The 25,054-nt window shown below is 45.5% G+C and overlaps 1 protein-coding gene across 2 annotated transcripts in view; it reads right to left on the bottom strand.

The window, feature by feature from the left end:
- SPI1 (Spi-1 proto-oncogene) overlaps positions 1–21,682 on the bottom strand; it is a 64,515-nt gene extending 42,833 nt beyond the window's left edge. Inside the window, exon 1 of one of the 2 annotated variants that reach the window (XM_077286755.1) lies at positions 21,500–21,682. In XM_077286755.1, coding sequence (XP_077142870.1) covers positions 21,500–21,568 — 69 coding nt within the window. In that variant the 5' untranslated portion in view covers positions 21,569–21,682. The remainder of the gene's footprint in view (positions 1–21,499) is intronic. The other variant, XM_077286759.1, reaches the window with a different exon arrangement.
- Between the last annotated feature and the right edge of the window lie 3,372 nt (positions 21,683–25,054).

The following is a 25,054-nucleotide window of genomic DNA, read 5'->3' as shown; positions in this document are numbered from 1 at the left end:
TGCACAGAGACAAAAAACCAGACACTTATCTTAGCTGAATTGGCAGCAGGGCATGAGGAACCAGAGAGAGATGCAATCCCTCCAAGTACAATGGACAACTGGCATGGACTCATGGATCCTGCACACCCAAATACCTAATAGAGCTGCAATCAGCAGAAACACCTGCCCGGATTACAACCCCAAGACAACTGCACTACCACCAACAACCACCGGAGGGAGCCCAAGAGCAGAATTCACAACAGATATCTAAGAAATTGATAATGCCAGTCTGCAGCATTCACACTGTGATTAACAAATGGAAAACCAGGGGCTCTGTAACAACAAAATCATGGTCAGGTAGAGAAACAAAAATGTCGTCCACAACTGCCAGGAAAATTGTTTAGATGCAAAGAAAAACCCACAAATCCCATCAGCTGTAATACAGGACTCTCTGAAAACTAGCGGTGTGGATGTTACAAGATGTACAATAAGGAGGCACTTGAAGAAAAATGGGATGCATGGTCGAGTCACCAGAAGAAAGCCATTACTGCACAAATGCCACAAAGTATCTCACCTACAATACACAAAACAGCACAGAGACAAACCTCAAAACTTCTGGAACAAGGTAATTTGGAGTGATGAGACCAAAATTGAACTTTTTTGGCCACAACCATAAATATTACATTTGGAGAGAGGTCAACAAGGCCTATGATGAAAGGAACACCATTCCTACTGTAATGCATGGAGGTGGATGGCTGAGGTTTGTGGATGTGTGAGCTACAAAGGCACAGGAAACTTGGTCAAAGTTGAAGGAAAGATGAATGCAGCACGTTATCAGCAAATACTGGAGGCAAATTTGCGCTCATCAGCCCGGAAGCTGTGCATGGGACGTACTTGGACGCTACAACATGGCAACGATCCAAAACACAAGGCCAAGTCGACCTGTCATTGGCTACAGCAGAACAAAGTGAAGGTTCTGGAGTGGCCATCTCAGTCTCCTGACCTCAGTATCATTGAGCCACTCTGGGGAGATCTCAAGCGCACGGTTCATGCTAGACAGCCCAGGAATTTACAGGAACTGAAGGCTTCTTGCCAAGAAGAGTGGGCAGCTTTACCATCTGAGAAAAAAAGAACCTCATCAACAACGACCAAAAAAGACTTCAAGCAGTCACTGATGTTAGAGGGGGCAATACACGGTATTTGGAAATGGGGTATGTGAACTTTTGATCAAGGTAATTTGGATGTTTTGGGTTGTCATTATGATATTAAACACAGTAGTTTGACAATAAATGGCTTCACCCAACCACTAACCATGAGTGGAGGAAAAGTTTTGGTGTTCTCATTAATATTCTCTGAAAAAAGGCCAAGGAAGCAAAAATTCTGCCGGGGTATGTAAGCTTTTGAGTACAAGTGTATGTATCACTAGGCGCCATGTATCACTATGCACCATGATCACCTCCTCCTCCTGTACAATGACTGCTAACACCTCAGTAGATAACACAGGATCCACCATTCACAATAGGTGATGTCACAGCTCACCTCTTCCTCCTCTACAATGACCGATAACACCTCTATATACAGTAGATAACACAGGATCCACCATTCTCAATAGGTGATGTCACATCTTACCTCCTACTCCTGTACAATGACTGATAACACCTCTATATACAGCTGAATACACAGGAACCACCAATCACAATAGGTGATGTCACAGCTCACCTCCTCTTGTACAATGACGGATACCACCTCTATATACAGTACATAACACAGGATCCACCATACACAGTAAGTGATATCACAGCTCACCTCCTCCTGTACAATGACTGATAAGACCTCTATATACAGTAGATAACACAGGATCCACCATACACAATAGGTGATATCACAGCTCACCTCCTCCTGTACAATGACTGCTAACACCTCTATCTACAGTACATAACACAGGATCCACCATACACAATAAGTGATATCACAGCTCACCTCCTACTGTACAATGACGGATAACACCTCTATATACAGTACATAACACAGGATCCACCATACACAATAAGTGATATCACAGCTCACCTCCTCCTGTACAATGACTGATAAGACCTCTATATACAGTAGATAACACAGGATCCACAAGTAGATAACTCAGGATCTACCATCCACAATAGGTGATGTCACAGCTCACTCCCTCTTGTACAATGACTGATAACAACTCTATATACAGTTGATAATACAGGATCCACCATTCACTTTAGGTGATGTCACAGCTCACCTCCTCCTCTTGTACAATGACCGATAACACCTCTGTATACAGTAGATAACACAGGATCCACCATTCACAATAGGTGATGTCACAGCTCACCTCTTCCTCCTGTACAATGACTGATAACATCTCTGTATACAGTAGATAACACAGGATCCACCATTCATAATAGGTGATGTCACAGCTCGCCTCCTCCTCCTCCTATGCAATGACTGATAACACCTCAATATACAGCAGATAACACAGGATCCACCATTCACAATAGGTGATGTCACAGCTCACCTCCTCCTCCTATACAATGACTGATAACACCTCTATATACAGCAGATAACACAGGATCCACCATTCACAATAGGTGATGTCACAGCTCACCTCCTCCTCCTATACAATGACTGATAACACCTCTATATACAGCAGATAACACAGGATCCACCATTCACAATAGGTGATGTCACAGCTCACCTCCTCCTCCTGTACAATGACTGATAACCCCTCTATATACAGTAGATAGCACAGGATCCACCATTCACAATATGTGATGTCACAGCTCACCTCCTCCTCCTGTACAATGACCGATAACATCTCCATATACAGTAGATAACACAGGATCCACCATTCACAATAGGTGATGTCACAGCTCACCTCCTCCTCCTGTACAATGACTGATCACACCTATATATACAGCTCACCTCCTCCTCCTGTACAATGACCGATAACACCTCTATATACAGCAGATAACACAGGATCCACCATTCACAATAGGTGATATCACCGCTCACCTCCTCCTCCTGTATAATGACTGATAACACCTCTATATACAGCAGATAACACAGGATCCACCATTCACAGTAGTTGATGTCACAGCTCACCTCCTCCTCCTGTACAATGACTGATAACACCTCTGTATACAGTAGATAACACAGGATCCACCATTCACTATAGGCGATGTCACAGCTGACCTCCTCCTGTACAATGACTGATAACACCTCTATATACAGTAGATAACACAGGATCCACCATTCACAGTAGTTGATGTCACAGCTCACCTCCTTCTCCTATACAATGACTGATAACACCTCTATATACAGTAGATAACACAGGATCTACCATTCACAATAGGTGATGTCACAGCTCACCTACTCCTCCTGTACAATGACTGATAACCCCTCTATATACTGTAGATAACACAGGATCCACCATTCATAATAGGTGATGTCACAGCTCACCTCCTCCTGTACAATAACCGATAACACCTCTATGTACAGTAGATAGCACAGGATCCACCATTCACCATAGGTGATGTCACAGCTCACCTCCTTCTCCTCCTGTACAATGACTGATAACACCTCTATATACAACTCACCTCCTCCTCCTGTACAATGACTGATAACACCTCTATATACAGAAGATAACACAGGATCCACCATTCACTATAGGTGATATCACAGCTCACCTCCTCCTCCTGTATAATGACTGATAACACCTCTATATACAGCAGATAACACAGGATCCACCATTCACAGTAGTTGATGTCACAGCTCACCTCCTCCTCCTGTACAATGACTGATAACACCTCTATATACAGTAGATAACACAGGATCCAGCATTCACAGTAGTTGATGTCACAGCTCACCTCCTCCTCCTCCTGTACAATTACTGATAACACCTCTATATACAGTAGATAACACAGGATCCACCATTCACTATAGGCGATGTCACAGCTGACCTCCTCCTCCTCTTGTACAATTACTGATAACACCTCTATATACAGTAGATAACACAGGATCCACCATTCACAGTAGTTGATGTCACAGCTCACCTCCTCCTCCTCCTGTACAATGACCGATAACATCTCTATATACAGTAGATAACACAGGATCCACCATTCACAATAGGTGATATCACAGCTCGCCTCCTCCTCCTATACAATGACTGAGAACACCTCTATATACAGCAGATAACACAGGATCCACCATTCACAATAGGTGATGTCACAGCTCACCTCCTCCTCCTGTACAATGACTGATAACCCCTCTATATACAGTAGATAACACAGGATCCACCATTCATAATAGGTGATGTCACAGCTCACCTCCTCCTGTACAATAACCGATAACACCTCTATATACAGTAGATAGCACAGCATCCACCATTCACAATAGGTGATGTCACAGCTCACCTCCTCCTCCTCCTGTACAATGACCGATTACATCTCTATATACAGTAAATAATGCAGGATCCACCATTCACAATGGGTGATGTCACAGCTCACCTCCTCCTCCTCCTGTACAATAACCGATAACACCTCTATATACAGTAGATAGCACAGGATCCACCATTCAGGATAGGTGATGTCACAGCTCACCTCCTCCTCCTGTACAATGACTGATAACACCTCTATATACAGCTCACCTTCTCCTGTGCAATGACTGATAACACCTCTATATACAGCAGATAACACAGGATCCACCATTCACAATAGGTGAATGATGTGATTACTGGGGAGATGGGGAATGATGTGATTACTGGGGAGATGGAGAATGATGTGATTACTGGGGAGATGGAGAATGATGTGATTACTGGGGAGATGGAGAATGATGTGATTACTGGGGAGATGAGGAATGATGTGATTACTGGGGAGATGGGGAATGATGTGATTACTGGGAGATGAGGAATGATGTGATTACTGGGGAGATGGAGAATAATGTGATTACTGGGGAGATGGAGAATGATGTGATTACTGGGGAGATGGAGAATGATGTGATTACTGGGGAGATGGGGAATGATGTGATTACTGGGGAGATGGGAAATGATGTGATTACTGGGGAGAAGGGTAAAGATGTGATTACTGGGGAGATGGAGAATGATGTGATTACTGGGGAGATGGGGAATGATGTGATTACTGGGGAGATGGGGAATGATGAGATTACTGGGGAGATGGAGAATGATGTGATTACTGGGGAGATGGGGAATGATGTGATTACTGGGGAGAAGGGGAATCATGTGATTACTGGGGAGATGGGGAATGATGTGATTACTGGGGAGATGGGGAATGATGTGATTACTGGGGAGATGGGGAATCATGTGATTACTGGGGAGATGGGGAATTATGTGATTACTGGGGAGAAGGGGAATGATATGATTACTGGGGAGATGGGGAATGATGAGATTACTGGGGAGATGGGGAATGATGAGATTACTGGGGAGATGGAGAATGATGTGATTACTGGGGAGATGGAGAATGATGTGATTACTGGGGAGATAGAGAATGATGTGATTACTGGGGAGAAGGGGAATGATGTGATTACTGGGGAGATGGAGAATGATGTGATTACTGGGGAGACGGGGAATGATGTGATTACTGGGGAGATGGAGAATGATGTGATTACTGGGGAGATGGGGAATGATGAGATTACTGGGGAGAAGTGGAATGATGTGATTAATGGGGAGATGGAGAATGATGTGATAACTGGGGAGATGGGGAATGATGTGATTACTGGGGAGATGGGGAATGATGTGATTACTGGGGAGATGGGGAATGATGTGATTACTGGGGAGAAGGGGAATGATGTGATTACTGGGGAGAAGGGGAATGATGTGATTACTGGGGAGATGGGGAATGATGAGATTACTGGGGAGATGGGGAATGATGTGATTACTGGGGGGATGGAGAATTATGTGATTACTGGGGGGATGGAGAATGATGTGATTACTGGGGAGATGGGGAATGATGTGATTACTGGGGAGAAGGGGAATGATGTGATTACTGGGGAGAAGGGGAATGATGTGATTACTGGGGAGATGGGGAATGATGAGATTACTAGGGAGATGGGGAATGATGTGATTACTGGGGAGAAGGGGAATGATGTGATTACTGGGGAGAAGGGGAATGATGTGATTACTGGGGAGATGGGGAATGATGAGATTACTGGGGAGATGGGGAATGATGTGATTACTGGGGAGATGGGGAATGATGAGATTACTGGGGAGATGGGGAATGATGTGATTACTGGGGAGATGGGGAATGATGTGATTACTGGGGAGAAGGGGAATGATGTGATTACTGGGGAGAAGGGGAATGATGTGATTACTGGGGAGATGGGGAATGATGAGATTACTGGGGAGATGGGGAATGATGTGATTACTGGGGGGATGGAGAATTATGTGATTACTGGGGGGATGGAGAATGATGTGATTACTGGGGAGATGGGGAATGATGAGATTACTGGGGAGATGGGGAATGATGTGATTACTGGGGAGATGGGGAATGATGAGATTACTGGGGAGATGGGGAATGATGTGATTACTGGGGAGATGGGGAATGATGTGATTACTGGGGAGAAGGGGAATGATGTGATTACTGGGGAGAAGGGGAATGATGTGATTACTGGGGAGATGGGGAATGATGAGATTACTGGGGAGATGGGGAATGATGTGATTACTGGGGGGATGGAGAATTATGTGATTACTGGGGGGATGGAGAATGATGTGATTACTGGGGAGATGGGGAATGATGTGATTACTGGGGAGAAGGGGAATGATGTGATTACTGGGGGGATGGAGAATGATGTGATTACTGGGGGGATGGAGAATGATGTGATAACTGGGGAGATGGGGAATGATGTGATTACTGGGGAGATGGGGAATGATGTGATTACTGGGGAGATGGGGAATGATGTGATTACTGGGGAGAAGGGGAATGATGTGATTACTGGGGAGAAGGGGAATGATGTGATTACTGGGGAGATGGGGAATGATGAGATTACTGGGGAGATGGGGAATGATGTGATTACTGGGGGGATGGAGAATTATGTGATTACTGGGGGGATGGAGAATGATGTGATTACTGGGGAGATGGGGAATGATGTGATTACTGGGGAGAAGGGGAATGATGTGATTACTGGGGAGAAGGGGAATGATGTGATTACTGGGGAGATGGGGAATGATGAGATTACTAGGGAGATGGGGAATGATGTGATTACTGGGGGGGATGGAGAATGATGTGATTACTGGGGAGATGGGGAATGATGTGATTACTGGGGAGATGGGGAATGATGTGATTACTGGGGAGAAGGGGAATGATGGGATTACTAGGGGGATGGAGAATGATGTGATTACTGGGGAGTTGGGGGCTGCTGTGAAATTTATCAGGAAACACATTTACACAAAATTCTGCCCCAGTGACGAAACTGTTATCTGGAATATCTGGAATATCTGTCAGTGGCGTTATCTACTGATTTGGCGATGTTACAGCTCGCGTCACTAAAAAGACCCTGAGACACACTTGGTGCAGCGAGGAGCCTCCGTCTATCGCAAATTTTGCATGTCTGGAAATTAAATTATTGCACCATGGGCCCCAGGACATGATACCCCCCACACCCTTCACTTTTTAAAGTGTGATTCCTTCTGTCTGGTTGTTGCCATTTTCCTGGTGATTTTAGTAAACCGGAAGCAAATGCTTTTCGGCTATAAGAATCAAAATTGTGTCTGACATTGTTTTATCCCTTTATGAGTTAGTTTTTCACATTTGCTGGGCCAAATGTTTTGCATATTTTGTCTTGGGTAGTCCAATTTTTCCCCAATTTTTTTTATTGTTTGTGGGTTTTTTGATTAAAACATGGCAAAGACAAAGCCAAATGTATCACCAGATGTCAGGAAGCTTGTTATTCTGAGAGTGAAGTCAGGCAAAAGCCAAAAAGAAGGAACTATGGAATTCAACTGCTCTCAGAGACAAAGTGTCACGTAGAATAATAAAGAAGGTTACGGAACAGTTGACAAACCTAGAAGTGGACGACCACGGAAAACTTCCTCCAAGGTGATCACAACAAAGAAGAAGTCAGCATCTGATGTCTATAAAATGCTGCACAGATTTCACACTAAGGGAGCGAAGAATACGGGGTCAAAGATAGTCGGTAATATGTGGCTGAGAGCAGTAGGGCTGAATGCACGAGTTCCAGCTAAGAAGCCTTTCATCTCTGCAAAGAACTGTAAGGTCCGACGTGAGATTGCCAAAGAACACGGCCAATGGAAAGAGACAGATTGGTCTAAGGTGTTCAGATGAATCCAAGCTCAATCTGTTTGGTAGTGATGGCAAGCAATGTATGTACTATCCAATTGGAAAACGTAACAATGTAAGGTACCAAACACCTACAGTAAAGCATGGTGGAGGCAATGTCATGGTTTGGGGCTGCTTTTCTGCATCTGCCATTGGCCCTCTGCATAGAATTGATGGAAATATGAATGCTGCCATGTACAAGGATATACCGAAAATTCCAGCAAGACAATGATCCTAAGCACACATCCAATACAGTTGTAGTGAAACCTCCACCAGGGGGAGCTGGTGAGGGAAGAGAGGCTAAACACTAAGCGTAGTAACACAGAGCTCAGGCACAGGTGTCACAGGTAATGAGAGAAGTCAGACAAGCCAAGGTCATACACAGAGATATCAGCACTGTACACAGGGGCAATCAGGAGAATAGTCAGGGACACGCAAGGAATCAGAGCCTACCGGGAACATGGTAACCAAAACGTGAGACGTAAGACAAAGTCGGGGTACAAGCCAAAGTAAGAACCAGGAGGGGAGCGTGGTGTCAGAGACGGAAAACAAGAGGCGAAGTCCAGAGATCAGATCGAGTCATACACGGGTACAGGCAGTCAGAGACACAAGGATCACCAAAATCAGAATACAGGTCACGGGCTCAAGCTGGGAAGCATGAACTATCACTAACACTGGTCAGCAGGCTGTGAGGGACTGAAATAGCCCAGCTAGCTCAAGAACGAGGCTGAGGAGATTAACCCCTGCATGACCAGTCCCAAGAGAGGAAAGATGAAAATAAACTCCGGACTGGACCATGACAGTACCCCCCTCTCAATGGGGGCCACCGGACCCCCAGGCTTCCCTGGATGATGAGCGTGAAAGGCCCGGACCAAGCGATCAGCATGGACCGAACGTGCCGGCACCCATGACCGGTCCTCAGGACCGAAACCTTTCCAATGGACCAAGTACTGAAGTGAATGGTGGAGCATACGAGAATCCACCACTTGTTCCACGTCGTACTCGGTCTGGCCATCTACCACAACAGGCGGCGGGTGCGAGGGAGACTCACCAGAGGAGGGCACGGACGGCTTCAGAAGTGCCTTATGGAACACATTGGGGATCCGCAAAGACGGAGGCCACCGCAGGTGAAAGACCACAGGATTAATCACCTCTAAAATTTCATACGGACCAATAAACTTGGGGCCCAACTTAGCAGAGGGAATTCTCAGCCTTATATTTTTAGTGGATAACCATACCTTATCCCCCACCTGATAAGCCGGCCCCACAGAACGTCGTTTATCCGCAAAAAATTTATATTTGCCTTGAGCCTCCCCAATGTTTCTCTGAACCTCCCTCCAGATCTCCCCCAAGCGCAGAAAGGCCGAATCAGCCCCTGGACACCCCGAATCCAGCCGGGAAAACTCACCAAAATGAGGGTGAAATCCATAATTGCAGAAGAATGGAGAAGTACCAGTGGACTGATTGACACGATTATTGTAAGCGAATTCCGCTATAGGAATTGCAGAGAACCAATCATCCTGTCTAGACGTGACAAGACACCGTAAAATCTGTTCCAAAGACTGATTGGTCCTTTCAGTGTGACCGTTGGTCTCGGGATGGTAGGCCGATGAAAAGGTCAGACTGATGCCCAGCCTTTTACAAAAAGCCCTCCAAAATTTTGCCACAAATTGCACCCCTCTATCAGACACCACGCTGACAGGCACACCATGCAACCAGATAACATGCTCAATGAATAGTTTAGATAGAGTCTCAGCATTAGGAAGGCCAGTTAATGGTACAAAATGTGCTTGTTTTCTGAACCCATCAACCACTACCCAGATCACAGTTTTTCCATAAGGGTACTGTCACACAGAGCAATTTTGATCGCTACGACGGCACGATCCGTGACGTCGCAGCGATCGTATGATTATCGCTCCAGCGTCGTAGACTGCGGTCACACGTTGCAATCACGGCGCTGGAGCGATGCCGAAGTCCCCGGGTAACCAGGGTAAACATCGGGTAACTGAGCGCAGGGCCGCGCTTAGTAACCCGATGTTTACCCTGGTTACCAGCGTAAACGTAAAAAAAACAAACAGTACATACTTACATTCCGGTGTCTGTCCCCCGGCGTCTCAGCTTCTCTGCACTGTGTAAGCACAGCGGCCGGAAAGCAGATCGGTGACGTCAGACGTCACCGCTGTGCTCGCTTTCTGGCTGGCCGGCGCTCACAGTGCAGAGAAGCTGAGACGCCGGAGGACAGACACCGGAATGTAAGTATGTACTGTTTGTTTTTTTTACGTTTACGCTGGTAACCACGGTAAACATCGGGTTACTAAGCGCGGCCCTGCGCTTAGTTACCCGATGTTTACCCTGGTTACAAGCGAACGCATCACTGGATCGGTGTCACACACAACGATCCAGCGATGTCAGCGGGTGATCAAGCGACGAAAGAAAGTTCCAAACGATCTGCTACGACGTACGATTCTCAGCAGGGTCCCTGATCGCTGCTGCGTGTCAGACACTGCGATATCGTAACGATATCGCTAGAATGTCACGAATCGTACCGTCGTAGCGATCAAAATTGCACTGTGTGACAGTACCCTTAGAGGGGAGAAGATCAGTAATAAAATCCATGGACAGATGAGTCCATGGTCTATCTGGAATTGGCAGTGGTACCAATTCCCCAGCCGGCCGGTGACGTGAGGTTTTTGCGTGGGTACAAGTTTCACAGGACAACACAAACCCTATGACATCAGAAGTCAACGAGGGCCACCAGAACAGCCTAGTGATGGCTTTACGAGTGGCCGAGATTCCAGGATGCCCACTCAAAGCAGAGACATGGAACTCCTGAAGCACCCTCAACCGATACTGGACAGGCACAAAGAGCTTATTTTCAGGTATGGATGACGGAGCAAGAGATTGGGCCTCACGAATCTCCTGTTCCAATTTCGGGGACACCACAGCCACCACCACCCCATGCTGAAGAATGGAGCAAGGGGGCTCAGGAGGTGATACTGGATCTAGACTGCGAGACAAGGCATCCGCCTTCACATTCTTTGACCCTGGTCTGAAAGTGATGGAAAACTGAAATCGGGGAAAAAAAAGTGACCACCGTGCCTGTCTCAGAGTTAAACGTTTGGCGGACTCGATGTAAGACAGGTTCTTGTGATCAGTAATGACAGTTATTCGATGGACCGCCCCCTCCAAAAAATGCCTCCGTTCTTCAAACACCAATTTAATGGCCAATAACTCCCGGTTACCCACATCATAATTCCTCTCAGCAGAGGAAAATTTTCTTGAAAAGAAGGCACAGGGTCTTAAGTTAGTTACTGTGGTGGGACCTTGGGACAACACAGCCCCTACCCCCACCTCAGAGGCGTCCACCTCTATGATAAATGGTTTAGATAAATAAGGTTGAATCAGTACAGGGGCAGTCATGAAACGGGTTTTTTAATGAAGAAAACGCCGCCACCGCTGGAGCCGACCAGTTTTTGAGATCAGCCCCCTTTTGAGTGAGATCAGTGAGAGGTTTGACCACTTCAGAAAACCCCTTGATGAATTTTCTGAAGTAATTGGCGAAACACAGAAATCTCTGAAGACCCTTGAGATCTCTGGGTTGCACCCAATCCACAATGGCCTGTACCTTCCTAGGGTCCATACGAAACCCCTCAGCAGACAAAATGACCCCTAGAAAGGACAATTCTTGAGTGAAAAATGAACACTTCTCCAGTTTGGCAAAGAGTGAGTTCTCCCTGAGCCTCTGGAGAACAGCACGAAGATGACTCATGTGACTTAGTCTATCAGAGGAATATATGAGTATATCATCAAGATAAACTACCACAAAGCGCCCAATAAAGTCAGAAAAAACATGGTTAATGAAATTCTGGAATACCGCTGGTGCGTTAGTCAAACCGAATGGCATGAACAAATTTTCAAACAGACCCTCAGAAGTGAGAAATGCAGTATTCCACTCATCCCCCTCCCGCATACGGATGAGATTGTATGCTCCCCTGAGGTCCAACTTAGAAAACCACCTAACCCCTGACAATTGATTGTACAAATCAGGTATAAGTGGGAGAGGATACGTATTTCTCACAGTGATCTTATTCAGTTCTCGAAAATCCAGGCATGGGCGTAAACCACCATCTTTTTTTTTTACAAAAAAGAACCCCGCCACCACGGGAGAGACAGATGGCCGAATATGCCCTTTACGGAGGCTTTCAGAGATATATTCCTTCATAGCAGCCCGCTCAGGGCCGGAGAGATTGTACAGACGGGCTTTGGGCAATTTGGCACCGGGAACAAGATCAATGGCACAATCGAATGGGCGGTGTGGTGGTAGAACCTCAGCCTGCTTTTCGGAGAACACATCCTCAAAGTCCTTCAGGTACTCCGGAATACCCTCCAGACTGACGGATGACATAGACACAGTAGCAAGACAATTTTCAGAACAACTAGATCCCCATTTAACAATATCCCGGGACCCCCAGTCAATAACCGGGTTATGCCGTTGCAACCAGGGAAACCCCAACACCAGGCCAGCAGGGAGGTTATCTAAAACAAAGCATGTCATACGCTCCTGGTGCAGGGTCCCCACCCTGAGGGTGAATTCTTTAGAAATAAAATGGAGACCATCCTTTGTGAGAGGTGTAGAGTCAATAGCCACAATTAGACAATTGACACAAGCTTAGAGTCAATCAGGTTCAGGGATGACCCACAGTCTACAAAAGTATGAACAAAGCTGTTCTCCACACCAAGTTCCACCTTTAACAGTATCTTTGCAATGAGGAAAATGGTACTTGAGAGTCTCAGTGACCTCCACGATGATCACCCAGACTCAGCCGCTTGTTAGACGGAGGACAGGAGGGGCAGTCCTTTTTCCAGTGTCCGGGATCTCCGCAGAAAAAACACAGCTTTCCATCACGCCGCCGTTTCCTCTCTTTCTCTTTGAGGTCGGTGGCTCCCACCTTCATAAGTTCATATGGAAGCAAAACATCAGGGTTAGCAGGGAACAATGGAATCCCTCGTTGTGTAAGACCTCTTTCCTGTAGCCTCCGATCCATACGGATAGCCTGAGTCATAGCCTCATCCAAAGAGCTGGGAGCTGGATGGAGAGCCAGAGCATCCTTCAAGCAATCAGATAGTCCCTTTCTGAATAGACAACTCAGTGCGGAGTCATCCCAAGATATCTCAGTGGACCATCGACGGAACTCGGAGCTATACCATTCAACTGAATGCTTCTCCTGAACCAGATCCATAATGGTGTTCTCTGTCACCCTGACACGGTCCAGTTCATCATAAATAAGTCCTCAAAGAACCTATCCACCGACCTCCGTTCAGGGGCAGTTGGGGGCAGAGAGAAAGCCCAGGATTGGGGACCCTTCCTAAGTAGGGAGATAATAATCCCTACCCCTGAGTCTCATCCCCAGACGATCGAGGTCTAAGAGAAAACCATAATTTACAACTCTCCCTAAAAATGTGAAATTTATCTTTTTCGCCAGAAAACGTGTATGGAAGTTTAACCGAGGGTTCTGGAGAGTGCAAAACAACATCCACAGAGTCACCAGGTAGACTAACAATGTGAGAGGTGTTTCCCTGCACGGTCATAACAGTCTCAGTCAGTTTTTTCTGTAAGTGGGTATGAGACGTGACAAGAGACTGATGTCTCACAGAAAAATCCCGCACCATCTGTGTCAAACTGGACACTTGATCCGCCAAGTTATGCAGCGGATCCATGACCAGAAAAAAAAAAAGCAAAATCCCGTTTAAATGTATGGTTAATGATAATGTAGTGAAACCTCCACCAGGGGGAGCTCGTGAGGGAAGAGAGGTTAAACACTAAGCGTAGTAAGGGTACTGTCACACAGTACCATTTTGATCGCTACGACGGCACGATCCGTGACGTCGCAGCGATCGTATGATTATCGCTCCAGCGTCGTAGACTGCTGTCACACGTTGCAATCACGGCGCTGGAGCGATGCCGAAGTCCCCGGTAACCAGGGTAAACATCGGGTAACTAAGCGCAGGGCCGCGCTTAGTAACCCGATGTTTACCGTGGTTACCAGCGTAAAAGTAAAAAAAAACAAACAGTACATACTTACATTCTGGTGTCTGTCCCCGGCGTTCTGCTTCTCTCCACTGTGTAAGCGCCATAGCCGGCAAGCACAGCGGTGACGTCAGACGTCACCGCTGTGCTCGCTTTCCGGCTGGCAGACGCTCACACAGTGGAGAGAAGCTGAGACGTCGGGGACAGACACCGGAATGTGAGTATGTACTGTTTGTTTTTTTTTTACTTTTACGCTGGTAACCACGGTAAACATCGGGTTACTAAGCGCGGCCCTGCGCTTAGTTACCCGATGTTTACCCTGGTTACAAGCGAACACATCGCTGGATCGCTGTCACACACAACGATCCAGCGATGTCAGCGGGTGATCAAGCGACGAAAGAAAGTTCGTAACGATATCGCTAGAACGTCACGAATCGTACCGTCGTAGCGATCAAAATGGTACTGTGTGACAGTACCCTAACACAGAGCTCAGGCACAGGTGTCACAGGTAATGAGAGAAGTCAGACAAGCCAAGGTCATACACAGAGATATCAGCACTGTACACAGGGGCAATCAGGAGAATAGTCAGGGACACGCAAGGAATCAGAGCCTACCGGGAACGTGGTATCCAAAATGTGAGACGTAAGACAAAGTCGGGGTACAAGCCAAAGTCAGACCCAGGAGGGGAGCGTGGTGTCAGAGACAGAAAACAAGAGGCGAAGTCCAGAGATCAGATCGAGTCATACACGGGTACAGGCAGTCAGAGACACAAGGATCACCAAAATCAGAATACAGGTCAGGGGCTCAAGCTGGGAAGCATGAACTATCACTAACACCGGTCAGCAGGCTGTGAGGGACTGAAATAGCCCAGCTAGCTCAAGAAGGAGGCTGAGATTAACCCCTGCATGACCAGTCCCAAGAGAGGAAAGATGAAAATAAACTCCGGACTGGACCATGACAATAGTAAAATATTAGTTAGCAAAGAAAAATGTTTCCCTCGTTGCAATAGCTGAGCCAATCACCTGATTTACACCCTACAGAGCACCTTTGGGATGAGTTAGGGCCACAAGTTGGGGCCTGGATGTAGAGCAATAAAGATGAGTTGTTTGCAGATTTGCAGATGGAGCGAGATCCCTCAGGACGCCTTATACCTGAGGCCTCCTAGTCACAGGTGTCTTGATTGCAGCAGGTCTAGTACCCCTCCACAGAGAAAGAGAATGTTAGTCTCATGAGAGGTTTTCATAGGTACCCATTCACATGGAGACGTTTATTCTCAGCGAGGAAGGAAAGCGTAGGACCTGGTATAAGAGAGATGCCGTAAAGTGGCTACCAGGTACACATAAAATTGGCCTTTTTTATGCGATAAACGCTCTCATTTTTCATATTTTTAGTGCAGTAATGCAGTTAAATTTCTGTGTTTCATGTTTGCATGTGTTAGCGCTGCAGTGTGCTGCCTTTTTTGCTTGACTGTATAGGAGTTGGTGACTCTAAGGTTCAGCACCTGTTCACACTTGATCTATGTTTGGATGTGACGGTCAGTTTTTTCAAATGCCTTATACCTGAGGGGCCTCAATGTCCCATCAGTCGGTGCAGTAATAAAGCGAGAGGTTCTGCTTCAAAATACTAAGTTATGGCGTCGTAACAATGAATCACTCTCTATGTTGTCATCAGTAAATAGTAGATCCAAAACTTTTGTCCGTCAGTTTTCTTTAATTAAATGACGGTAGCGATATTCCACAGCATTGTGGCTACAATTAAGGTCTTGTACGATGACGACTTCACGGAACTTCACTTCATCACCAGGAAAATGGCGTCACATCAACCAGACAGAAGGAATCACACTTTTTTTTTTTAAATGCAAAACTTTTGGTTGCCTCTGCACAGACTGTTCTTGCAGCTCTCGCATCTTGCACCATTTTGCACAATTTGTCCATAATTTGCTTCTTCTTATAGAACAGACATTTTTTTATTTTTAGAAGACCGAGATTGTGACTTTTTCACCCAAGTACAAAAATCGAGCAGCGGATCACAAAGTGAGGTGGACATGGAAGAGGTATAGGAAAGCAGACATGTCCCCCATCCATCTGCCCTGGAAGACCACCATAAAGCTTAGAGATAGGCATCCTCTTTCCCCAAAAGCTTAGGGAGAGGCTGTTTTGCCAACAGTATCCACCCCAGTGTCCGACGAGAGCTGCAGACCTTACATGCACTACACACTGGTTAGTTCTCCTTACAAAATCCATAAGTTAGCGGAGAGAATGGAAATTATTGAGGCAATTAGCAATCCAATTTGCAATGCACTATGGGAAGATATGCAAATTAGATCTCTCCGGAAGGAAAAATACCAGGTGCCACCAAGAGGAGGGGAGTCTAGAACAGACAGGGATTGTAGTCACAGCTCCTTGGGGTCACTCAGAAGCTGCAGGATGGATGCATTCCTAGTGCAAAACAAGAAGAGATCGGCCTCCACTATTGTCGGCCGAAGATGCAGCCAAGTTGGTTTTCCTATGAAGCACAGTCTGATAATATATTTCGGTGCTAATATTTGTTTCCATCCATTTCTGGAGGTTTATTGAAGTATGTTTGGAGTCATTGTCTTGCTGGAACACCCATGACTTCGGACTCAAACACAGCTTTTTGACACTGAGCACTACATTGCCCCCCAAAATCCTTTGGTAATCTTCAGATTTAATGATGATTTGCACACAGTCAAGGCACCCAGAGCCAGAGGAAGCAAAACAACCCCAAAACATATTTGTACCTCCTCCATATTTGACCATAGGTACTGTGTTCTTGTCTTTGTAGGCCTCATTCCGTTTTCAGGAAACAGTAAAATTATGTGTTTACCAAAAAACTCCATCTTGGTCTAGTCTGTGCACAAGACACTTTCCCAGAAGGATTTTGGCTTACTCTTGTATATTTTGGTAGACTTTAGTCTAGCTTTTATGTCTCTGTGTCAGCAGTGGGACCCTCCTGGGTCTCCTGCCATAGCTTTTTCATTTGATTCACATGTGTATGGATAGTTCACGCTGACACCGATTCACCCTGGGCCTGTAAGGCAGCTGGAATTTCTTTAGACCTTGATTGGGACTTATCCACCATTTGGACTATCTAGTGTTGCAACCTGTCATCAATTTTTCCCTGCCGTCCATTAGCTGCAGTGCAATGGGTTGTAAACTTCTAGGTTATGTTGCGCACAGTGGATAAAGGACCATCAAGATCTCTGGAGATGGACTTGTAACCTTGAGATTGTTGACATTGTTCATCAATTTTGCTTCTCAAGACCTCAGACCGTTCTCTTCTCCTCTTTCTGTTCTCCATGCTTAGTGTGGCACACAGACACATAATGTGAAGAGTGAGACAACTTCTCCCCTTTATATCGGGTTTCAGGTGCGATATTCATATTTACACCTGTTACTTGCCACATGTGAGTTTGAAAGAGCATCACATGAAGGAAACAAAGTTGTTTACCCACAATTTTGGGAAGGTGCCATCAATTCTGAACCGCCCATTTTGGGGGTTTTGTGTGAAATTATGTCCCATTTGCCTTTTATTCTTTTTTTTTTTTGTTTTGTGTTGTTCCAATAGTCAAAAAGGAAATAAACATGTATATAACAAAACACAATGAATTGTAATAATTTTCTGGGCAAAATACTTAATTTTCCGGAATAATTTCAAGGGTGACAACACTTTTAGCCATGACTGTGTGTTACATCATATTTTGCATACAATCAAGTGATCGTAGGTTCAATTTCCCGATGGGTACCATGAAAATATGCAGAAAAAAAAGGAGTTTGAAACCAAATAAAAATTAAAATAAATAAATGTAATCCTCGATAGATCACAAAATAAAACTAATAAAATAATCGCATTTGGTTTTGCCATGCTTAGATTTTTTTTCTGTACAGTTTTATGGCATTCTTGTCCCACAAAAAAAAACAAGTCCATGGAAAAATGTAAAAAGCAAATACGCAGAAATGAAGAGTTTAGAGGCACAGTAATACGTGGAGGCTGCACAGGGCGGACGCTGAGGCTCGGCCGGAGCAGTTCCTTATTTTTGTATCATTTTGTGGCCTCAACTTCTCATTTTCCATTTCTCACCTTTAGTGGAATCAGAAGATGGAACGCAGGTAGCACCCCAACTTCTTCACACTTCCCCTATGACACAGAACAAGACTAGTTATGGGAACAGGGACCTGTGATGTGGAAGCAGGTGCGTCTCCAGACCTTAACCCTTCGCTGGTGTCAGGACCCACAGGCGGATAAACTATTGATGGCGTGACTGATATGACCTATCTGCACTAACAAGTGCATCACATCCAAGTTTACCTCCAATCTTAATCCAAAAACATATTGGAAGATTAACTGGCCGCCATTTGGTCCTAATGCTTCCTAGGGTCAGTTTGGCCGATCGTTGTATCAGCGGCAGCAAAGGTCCAGCAGAAGTCAACCGCATTTGGCGGGGACCTCGGAGCAATCACCTGTCACTAAAGGCTATTTCTTATAGCGTGACCATAAATAACCTATTAGATCTTGTTGCCGATCCATATAGTTACCAACAAGATCTACAATCCCGCCATGAGTGGAGTTTTCAGGTGATAGAGGGGTCTGAAGGGAATAGAAGAGTCTGGAGGAGGACAGAGGTGACTAGATGGAGGAGAAAGACAGATGAGATAAGGATGAGGTTAACAGAGGGGTCTGGAGGAGGAGGACAGGGAGTCTGTGGGGTATAGAGGAGTCTGGAAGAGAAGAACAGTGGAGTAAACTCTAGGGGATAAAAGAGTCCGGAAGGAGACAGAGTAGTTTTGAGGACAAGGACAGAGAGGTCTGTAGGGGATAGAGGAGTCTAGAAGAGGAGGACAGATGAGTCTGGAGAAGGACAGAGGAGTCTGGAGGAGGAGGACAGAGGGGGTCTTGACATGGGTAGAGAAAACTGTAGGGGATAGATGAGTCTGGATGAGAACAGATGGGTCTGTAAGGAATAAAGGAGTCTGCTGGAGGAGGACATAGGAATCTGTAAGGGATAGAGGAGTCTGGAGGAGGAAGAAGACAAAGAGGTCTGGAGAAGGACAAATAAATCTGCAGGAGATAGAAAAGTCTGGATAAGGAGGACAGAGGAGTCTGGAGGGAAGAAGACACAGGAGTCTGGAGATAGGAGGAGGATATATGGGGTCTGGAGGAGGACAGAAATATGTTGGGGACAAAGGAGTGTGGAAGAGAAGGACAGGTGAGTCTAAAGGCAAAGGACAGAGGAGTCTCGTGAAGTCTGTTGGGGACAGAGGAGTCTGGAGGGAGGGATCCAAGGAGTTGGGAAGGATCAGACTAGTCTGGGGGGAGAGATGTATCTATAAAGGGACAGAGGCGACTGGAGGGGATAGAGGAGTCTGTAATGAGAGAGGAAATGAAGGGTAGCACTGGAGAGTTTTCCAATTGTAAGCGCATGTAAGCTCAACAGTACTGAGCGTGCATATATATGGAGCATAGTCGGGACAAAGAGCTGTCCAGGGAGCTATGAAAAGAGTATGATCACTCTTATCATGGGTCAATTACAAATAATTTCCAAAAAACTGAATTGTTTTTGATTCCCAGAGTCCTCAAAGCTCAAGATTTTAGATACTTTTTTTTACTCCATCTCTTTCTACTAATGTTATACTTAGAGATGAGCAATTGATTAGTGTGAATTACATCAGTCAGAGAAGGCTCACATGACCTCAGGAGCGAATTCATAGGTTTCCCCATATTGCTTTGCAGCTATCATATGGTATAGCGCAGCCATTCAGGAGAAACTATTATAGCCACTATAAAAGCTGAGGCAAGGAATGCAGCAGCCATATTGTGGTGAATATGGATAGGAGAGTGAGAGGAAGTTAGAAGTCATGACCATGCACCATTTATTATTATTTCCGTGGGAATTGCTCTATGTAAAAGCTCTTGTTAAAATCACATTGCAGTCGGCTGTAAATCGGATGCTCGGTGTGAAAAATCGGATTGTACTCACATGACACTTGCATTACAGTGGTGCGACTCCCGGGAGGGAGACTCGGAGCGATTTTTTATACGTTTAGTGTGACTCCAGCATTACATAGACATATAATTTATTCATGAGACCTCCTAGCTGCCATTGGACCCCCTTGGATGCCGCAGTTAGGATAAACCACGGCATCTAAAGCGGTTTAACGATAGGAGACCATCATCTGCTAATGACACCATAAAGTGCAGTATGGTGGCCGGCCGATAAATGGCTAAAACAAGCAATAGGACAAAGGAACGAATGACCTGATGTCTGTGGAGCTGCCCGACCATAATATGTGTAAATATCAATATTCTTCACCCAACGTTTTTGTTATTGGAGGAATCTAGTGGCCACCTGTGGTTTCTGGTAGCCACTTGTTTCTGTGCCTGTGTACGGAGGTGTACAGATGCTAACAGAGGAACTAGCCAGATAACGTGACACCGTGACCAGCAATTATTCTAAACTTAGTACAACCCTTTAATCGTAGATTTGCAAAGTCACCGACAACAGGAGAATATTTCAGATTTCACAAGATGAAATTTGATGTTTGACAACACAGAGATGAGTGCAGAAAACGGCCCAGAGTGATGACACAGGACATGGTCACACCATGACACACACACACAACGACCATGACTATGGGCTGACCAGAGGATGGTGGGGGATGGTATACACCAAGAACGGACATTGAGGAGGAAGAGCAGTGTCAACCAAGAAGACAATTAGTCCATGCTGAGACCTCGGTACAAGAAACTTCACTCCACAAGGGTAACTTCAGCTCCGTGCAAAATCCACAACAGGGCCGACATCTATTGCACTAGTATGACCATGATATAGGGACCCTGTGGTCCCTTTCCTCCTCCAGGGCTATTTTGCCCACCCTGTATACCTCTACAAAGTTCACCCCACCATACTCTGAAGGTGGGAGCCATACGTAGACTGACTAGCTCAGTGGTAATATGTGACGCTTTTGGGCCCCAATGCAAAATCTCCAACTGAGCCCCAAATATCACGGCTCTTTATTAGTATTGGTCTTATCATATGGGTCCCCCTAGGCTCTAGGTACTGGGGGGACGCTTGCAACTCCTATAGTTATACTGTTGAACTATGTTTTCTAGCATAGACTGTGCATAGTCCCTGCAAAAAAAAAGTCAGATCTCATGAGCTTACCTTGCAAGATACAATGTTCCAGGGGGCATTCATCCTACCACCACCGGCACCTGGTAGAAAACCATACATCCACACGGGAGTTCACTTGCGACCACCACAATGCAATGATGAATGGGCCCCGTCCGGCTACATGTCGGGGATGAGCGATAAACTCTTTCATTTGATTTAAAGGGGGAAGTGTGCGGACTTCCTTTATACCGTACAACGGCAGGAATTTATTCACTTCTCCATGCTCTTAGTTCTGCTAAACTATGCTAATACACAGGGAACTCATCACAAACTCTATCCAAAGTCCGGGATCTCTAGGGTAGGGGGAGCTCAGGGATGAACAATACATAGACTCCAGGTAAAAGTCAGATTTTAGTATTGGTGACTTGATATTGATTCTGAACAAATTATTAAACAGCATGTATGTAAGTACTTGGATAAGAATACAGTACGGTAAGTAACCACAGCCAGAATGGGTTTGTAGCAAACAAGTCATGCCAGACTCATCTCATTTTCTTCTATGATGGAATCACTTACTGGGTGGATCAGGGAAATGCGGTAGATAGGTAAGTGACGTAACTGCAGGTCAACGTAACTGACGTTGGGAGAATTATATTTGCTCCTGGTGTGTTACATAGGTGGAATTGTAATTTCAATGTCACAAATAAGAAATGTCTGTCAACCCGAAACAGGGAAGAAGGTAGACATTGGAAAAAAATTGAAACAAAGTTGGACAAAACTGTTTTCAGAAGTTTTTGTTTTGCACATATGGAAAACTTTCAACATGCAAGGTGCATAACCGGATACAGACCATGGACAAGAGTGGTACTGTCCTGGAAATCTCTTGTAGAGTTTTTGGGCAGATACAAAGCAGAAAGGCAACTGCCAAGAAAGGGGACCACCATAGTAAAAATTAACCCAGAACCCTTTTCTTGTGCTTGTTTAGGCCCTGGTTAAGTCGAGCACGGCACTTGTTTGATGTAAATTCGCCTTTCAGTCTTCACTATTGCAGGTTTAATATAATTTTTGGATCCCAATATGTCAGCATAGAGAGGTCAAAGACCCCCAAAAGTAAGGGAGATAAGTTTTTAAAATTACCGAGCACTTGCTATTTCATTCCTCCATATTTCCACATACATAATGATTGTATAAGGTCACGTATGTGTCCGTTCTCTATCGTGCGGTGAAATGGGGTAAATTCCAAGCTTTGTGGTTTTCTGTACAGACGATGGAGTTGGAGCAGATCCTTGCATGTCTTATCTTATTTAGCAGCTTCCTTAGCTAACCTGACCACAACCACAGCAATTGTCAGCCTCACATGTATGGGTAATAGTGTGTAATCCACCTGCGCCCAGGCTGGGGTCTGCACGCAGCGAGCGTGCTGACAGATGTGCAACTCTCCGCAAATGCATGGCCCGAATAAGTCTATCTGCTGCTTTGTACATGGCACATTGATCAATGCTTAGGGTTGGACCCCATCCTGGAGAAAGATGCAAGTCCCAGCAGGGGGACCTGTATGTTTGTTTTTGGATTTTATAAGGCTAATATAGAAGCTTTTGGAAAAGAGAAATAAAACATTTCAGAAAACATTATTCGTAGACCCTACCACTTTTAGAATAAAATATCTCTGACTCAATAATCGCCACTGAAAACCAAAATGGAGGAACGTCTCCACACCAACTGTTGTCACCGAGGCTCAGTAAAAGTTGGTTTGCAGAACCACTGAGCAACAAATTTGCTATAATGTAGCACACAGTAGCTAAAATCTTCGCCAACTCGGAGCTGGTGCAAGCTTCATTTCCTGGCGAATGGAAAAATGTGCCAAATTTATGAAGGCATGAGTCCATGTGGATCTCCCAACACCGGCTCCAGTCTGAATTTTGCTCCCCATTGTTTAGCATTGTGCTGTTTGATACTTTGGGCCATTATCCTATGATTCATATAAATAAATATATACAGTATACACTTTGTTTGTTTTTTTAAACTGTTTATGTGGTGAGTAAGAATAAAATTCCATGGCTTCAATCCTTCCAACCTTTCTGCGTTGTGACTAAATGTCTCTTCCTCTTTCGGCAAAGGCCTGATTGCATAAGTGGGTAGCAAGATGAGTCAGAAAGCCTCCGTCCTCCCCCTGAGTCCCCCTCCTCTAATATCCTCAGGCTATATGCAGAACTTTTATTTTGGATGCACTGCCACCGAGAATTTAAAGAAATGGATTTCATATAAATCAGCAAAGTTGATTTTGGGGGAATTTGTGCCGAAAATGAATGAAGCGTTACATGCAGAAAGTAGACGCAAACCTGTCTTGGCCGACTTGGTTATCTTCATATACAGCAGCAGCAAAAAATAAATCCCCGGCCGTCCGGTCATTAAATACCCCGAGTACCGCTCTCTACAAGACCCGGCAACTCAGAACCAGACACAGTCCATACGGGCTTCACAGTGATGGTGGCCACCGATGGCCTTGACGTGGCCTGTCCTCCCCAACCGAGGAAGCAAAAGGGTTATGGTTAGTAAAACTGCAGCCCCAATTGGGCATTTAGCTGTACCCCATACGCCCCGACTCTCCTGAAATGTGCAGCAGTCTACCGGAAGAAGAGAGACATTCTTGGAAGAGAGGACAAATCTCTACTCTACAAGCCAAAGCCACCAAAGTGGAAGGTTTCTTGTGCACAATGCCCGGATGATCCATCATTGATGTAGAACCAGTGTTAAACACACATACTGGTGGAAAACGTGGCACGGTGAAGGTGTGGAAGGGTATGGCCTGCAAAAGGAGCATCTTCAGAGAAATATTTCCAACACCATGCTTTACCCGCCGCACTCAAGAGCCTCCTGGGAGCACAACCCTAAATGCAGGCATGTATGGGGTACGGGTTCACATTATCCACCCTATCTCCTGCTTGGAGACCTTCCAGGTATTAGGACATTGAGTTCCTCATCGCGGCAAATTCCGGCTGCATGATACATTCTTACAGGCATTAGGCATGACCACTTGAGAACAGAGACCTGTTGACCTCAGTTGCGGCACTGACCCTGTAATGTACCTTAGTTGCCAGCAGTCCTAAATATACCAGGAGTGTCCCAATTTTTCAGATGCGTCCTGGCAAAGTTTCCAGGCACGGTGTCCGGCATATTCTGGTGAGCAATTATCCTCTTTTCGCCTTCCTTCATCCTTGCAAAGTTTCCCTGTCCAGTCTGTTAAATGGATCGGTTTGGGTAAAACCCACCAAGAAGTGAATGCAGCTGCTAAGTTTGGGGTGTTCCTTGGTGCAGATTGTGGTTTATTTTTTGGGGGGTCAGACCTAAACATCCCATCTCTTGTTGATAATTATGGTTATATTTATTGGCTACTTGCACCAAATGTGACCTTTTCTACAGTATAGGTTCATGCACGTAGTGCACTATGAGGACTACATCTCCCAGGATTAGGAGCTATTGTCTTCCCTCTGAAAGTGCCAAAAATGAGAGAAGCTGCTGCCGAACACAAACTCCCTACTAAGCTTCTGAGGCTTGAAGACCACGTGCAGAATTGCTTGTTTACTGCCGGTTTTTATCTGTAGGCCT

Source organism: Ranitomeya variabilis, chromosome 2 (genome assembly GCF_051348905.1).
Source record: "Ranitomeya variabilis isolate aRanVar5 chromosome 2, aRanVar5.hap1, whole genome shotgun sequence".
NCBI classification, from domain to species: Eukaryota; Metazoa; Chordata; class Amphibia; order Anura; family Dendrobatidae; genus Ranitomeya; species Ranitomeya variabilis.
The sequence above is the reverse complement of the archived record's forward strand: the minus strand, read 5'-3'. Positions and strand labels throughout refer to the sequence as shown.